This window comes from Pollicipes pollicipes, unplaced genomic scaffold, assembly GCF_011947565.3.
Source record: "Pollicipes pollicipes isolate AB1234 unplaced genomic scaffold, Ppol_2.1 Scaffold_6138;HRSCAF=7277_pilon_pilon_pilon, whole genome shotgun sequence".
Taxonomy (NCBI): Eukaryota; Metazoa; Arthropoda; class Thecostraca; order Pollicipedomorpha; family Pollicipedidae; genus Pollicipes; species Pollicipes pollicipes.
Window position 1 is genome coordinate 6,444,040 of NW_023596818.1, and position 4,500 is coordinate 6,448,539.

At 56.5% G+C, this 4,500-nt stretch overlaps 1 protein-coding gene across 1 annotated transcript; it reads right to left on the reverse strand.

Moving 5' to 3' along the window:
* Nucleotides 1-458: 458 nt before the first annotated feature.
* On the reverse strand, nt 459-2,092 carry LOC119106119 (CCAAT/enhancer-binding protein beta-like). Its single transcript, XM_037229717.1, has 3 exons — nt 2,085-2,092; nt 1,494-1,664; nt 459-1,156 (listed from the first exon to the last, which is right to left on the reverse strand). The coding sequence occupies exons 1-3, from the start codon at nt 2,090-2,092 to the stop codon at nt 844-846; spliced, it is 492 nt and encodes a 163-aa protein (XP_037085612.1). The 3' UTR covers nt 459-843.
* Nucleotides 2,093-4,500: the final 2,408 nt, after the last annotated feature.

The window sequence follows — 4,500 nt, forward strand, 5'->3', positions numbered from 1 at the left end:
CTGGCAGCACACCCGGATCTGGCAGCGCACCCGCGCGGCTGGGCCAGCAGCAATGTCGATACAAACACGAACATTGGCCACCGACGTATCACAGCGGGCGCCGGTGAGCGCTGGCAGTGGTCCGGTGTCTCGCCGCAGCTCACGCGCGACCAGCGCCCACCAGCACCCTGTGCTCCGAACAGGCCCGTCGGTGACGCGAAGGCACCCAGCGCGGCCCCGTCGGCGGCGACCAGCTGTGACGCGGACGGCGACGGCAGGTCAGCCGGGTCGAACCAGCCGGGCCGGCTGACCTCACGCGTTGCCCCGGTCCCCCTCCCCCCGAACCCAGCGCCGGCCGCCAGGGGCGTGTTAGTCGACAGCGGCGCAGACGGCGCCCGTGGGGTTTGGAAAAGTGGTCGGACAGTGCTGTAAAAAACAAACAAGCTGACGCGCGTCACACAGCGACGAAAGACATCAAATAATCGGCCCAGCTATATTAAAACGCGTAATGTATCAACAGACGCCCTCATCCACTCGCCCGGGACGAACACAGGTACGTGATGACTCGTAATGATCCGATAACTCGATAGGACTTCATCCACATGCACAACAAACGCGTCTCGCACCGCCTACAACAAGTAGCAAGACTAGTGTCACACAGAGGCCGCCGCCGTCCTGGCCGTTCGCCCACGGCCATTGCACGTCCTGGCCGTGCGACGGCACGTCCGGCCGCCGGCCGGCAACCACCGCACGTCCTACACGCACAACTGCACGCGCTGGCCGCACGCCGGCGACCATTGCACGTCCTTGACGCCCGTCCGCACGTGCTGGCGGCACGCGGCGCGCCTCAGTCCGCGCCTACTGTCACAAGCCGGAGGGAGGCTGTGGCCGGTTGAAGCCGTCGCCCAGGTGCTTGGCGATCTCCCGGTGCAGCTGGTCGGGCAGCACGCCCACGTTGGCGAACAAGTTCTTAAGCACGTTCAGCTCCTTAGAGAGGATCTCGATCCGCTTGTGCAGCCCGTCGTTTTCCCGCGCCAGCAGCTTGACGCGCTCCTCGGTCTCGCGCGAGCGCACCTTGGCCTTCTCGCGCGAGCGGCGCACGGCCACGTTGTTGCGCTCGCGGCGGCGGCGGTACTCCTCGGATGTGCGGTCCACCGCGCTTCGAACCGCCGCCCGGCTGCTTGGAGGCGGCCGGCCGGGCGGGCGCCGGCGCCGCCGGCCGGCTAGCTGTCATGCCGCCGACGACGACCGGCGTCAGGCTCGTGTAGGCTGGGCTGTAGACGTTGACGCCTGGGTAGGCGGAGCCCGGCGGCGGCCGGTACGCGTGGTACTCGAGGCGTCCGGGTCCTTCTTCACGGGGATTGTGGGAGGTGGCGGCCGGCAGGCGCGGCGGGCCGGCACATGCTGTCGGCTGCGCAGGCGGCAGGTAGCCGCCGCTGGGGTACGTCAGACCCGAGGCACGTGGCGGACGGCGCGGCGACGCGGGCCGCCTAGTCCCACACCCAGGCCCTTGCCGTCGACGATGTCGGGGGAAGATGCCGTCGCTGAAGTGCGGGTCGTTGACGAACGCCTGCAGGTCGAGAGACACTTCGGACGCGCCGAGGTCCGCCAGGTCCCCGAACTCCTCTCCGTACGGCCCACCCAGCTTGGCTTTGTTGGCCACATCAGTAAGTTCGGCTTCACCACTGCATCACTCAAGTCATACATCTGGGGCGATTCCATGCCCAACCAGCATGTTGTGTCCTCACTCAGCGCAGGGGCAATGGCGTCGAAGTCCGGCAGCGCGTCCGCCTGGCCCGACTGCAGCCCCGCGACTGGCAAATGCAGGTCAGCCAGCGCGCACCGACTCGTCTCCGCCCCCTCGCCGCACACGCACGAGTCCAACTGCGAAAGTCCGCTGGCACCACCCGACAACTATCACCGCACCACCACCAGTCCGTGAATGTCGGAGGGTGATGCAACACCTCCTCATATACCGTCCCTTTCGCCGGCAGCGTGCGCAGGCATGCTTATTACACTACGTGTGATGCTCTATGAGGATATTTTTCAGTTCAGGTAAAACAGAATTGCTAAAAAATATTGCTTTGATGAATTTTGAGAAAGACCTTCCCATTTTAGCATACAAAAAAACACAGAGTTTGAGCAGTTTTGGGTGGTACTATTTTTCTGCCGACGAGGAATATTGGCGGGGCCGATGACGTCACGATCACATGGCCGTGACGTAGATGGAATACCGCGCTAGGATTGGCTGCCGTCGAACCAGGCGCATAGTATTTTCTGACGTCAGACGGAATGTGCCGGAGGGGTCAGGCGCGCCTCCAGGTCACGTGAGTGGGGGCACCAAATAGCGCGGCGCAGTACCCAACTTGACCCGGCAGATAGCAACTGCCCCTGCAAATATACAGATACGTCACGATGCGCAGCAGCTGGCGTAAGCACACATCGGTGGAGCTGCCAAATCTAGAGGCCTTTGTAGCATTTCAGAGATATCTTTAGAATACTTTATCCTTCATGCTGGCAATAATCCGTACCAAGGCTCGCCCTGTTGGAGTTAGGTAACTATCCCTTCGTATCTCTGGCTTGAAAAGGACTCTAAAGAAGAACAGCGTGTCATTCAATAGCCTATGCAAAGCTGAACAATAGGTATGCGGTCTTTTATTACATTATGTCAGGTTCAACTGCCAAAGGCTTGGTTATATCAGGTTGAAGTGTATTGCTTCCTGTTTGATCGGATTTTCTCCGAATAAACTTTTGTTGAATAAGTTTTTTGTAGGAAGTGTCAGTAAAAAACTTATGGTTGGTTGCACGACGAATATTTGTTTGATTCGCTCCATACAGACACGCCTCGGTCGGCACCAGGCGAAAATAACTCATACTGAAAGGAAGTGCCCATATTTGTATCATGTTCATCCTCTGTCACTACGTCCAAAGCAGCAGGGGCACCTTTGCTTGCACAGTCACCAGCATCCGGAAGTTGGCACATCCAGGTGAGTTGCCAGAAACGGGCAAATGGCGCACATGAATGGGAGTCAGGCCTGATTCGTATGTCAAGATGTGGCGCAGGAGAACCAACCACAAATGTTGAAAACCTGGCGCCGGCGCCCACATGACAAGAAAGTTTTGTGCTGTACCGATACGTTGACAGTCTAATTTGGACCCAACAACAATTGAAATTAGTGTTTTGTTTTTGTTGTTGGTGTTGCAATGGCGCTATACGCCGCTAAGGTTACACATAACTGGTTCTGAGGTTCCAATGGAGTATTCTTGGAAGGTACCTTCTGTATTTGTCAGCGCTATGCATGAGAGATAGAGAACAGAGATCGGGGATTTGTCCTTGAACAAAACAGTTCTTATTGCCGCTTTTTGATTTCGGTTTCTTTTCTCCAAACGTATCACATCGGTCAAACACTCAAACACTCGGCTGCGCAGGCGGCAGGTAGCCGCCGCTGGGGTACGTCAGACCCGAGCACGAAACTATCTGGGCCCAGTCACTATATCTACCCAACTGATACCGAAAACCAAAAAAAACAAAACAAAAAAAAAACTAGCTGGCCGGCCGCAAGGTAATCTGGTACACCCATAGGGAGTGTGTGATTGTCATCCAAATTCGCTGACTTCTTCTTATCGATATTAGCATCAGGTAACGGTGGGGCAGAGATCGACAAAACGGCACTCCGCTGCCATACATACAGACTTAAGCATCTCTTAACTGTATACCGACTGTAGGGCTTTAGTATTACATGGGAGCATGGGCGGAGAATACGGCATGACAGGCGACGTTCGTCTTGGCAGTGGACGTGGCATATTTCATTAAATAGTCATAAAAACGCATAGACGAACCTTTGGCCAGAAAACGTTGGGTCAACGCCGGCGAATGACGCAACCCGTTTTCCTGCCGCTGATGTTGGCAATGAGAGGATGTGCCTTCTATTCACACGTATTTCAATGAGCGTGCATGGGGATGAGAGTTTGGTTGCGTGAGGGTGTGTGGTGCCTGGCAGCGTTTACGCACGTGTGCGTACGTGTACGTCTGCGTGCACTACATTCAGGCTCCTCAACTCGGGTGCGACGAAAGAAACAACAACGTGGTGAACAGCTGATCGTAAGGCCGGAAGGAAAGCTACAATATCACACAAGTTGCGTGGCGGTCACTTAACACGCAGCCGAATTAGTGAAATGCTCTCCAGTCGCTGTCGCGTATGAGAGACGTGCGGGCGTTAGTTCGGCGTTGGCCGCTCCCAAAATTTGGACGGTTCCGAGCGGATGCGAGAGGGGCCATCGCTCCGACTAAAAAAGCCACAGGTGAAAAATACCGCACAGGCAATGTCCCCAATGACAGTAGCTACCTCTGGTTTCAGGTATCAGGCGTTTGGTACATACTTAGCCGTGATTTGCTGAAACCGACAAAGTCGAACACAGGTGCACGGAGGAGGTACCACTGGGTAGGCAAGATTCTCAGACGTGATGGGCCCACATATCTTTATCCGTGCCAAAATATTTGGAAATCTCCAAAGCCAGGAT

Excerpts from the sequence above, each read along its gene's own strand:
- LOC119106119 (XM_037229717.1), bottom strand. Across the intron at positions 1,157-1,493 it reads TTCCCCCGACATCGTCGACG|CCGGGCGGCGGTTCGAAGCG; the intron begins GCAAGGGCCTGG and ends GCCTCCAAGCAG.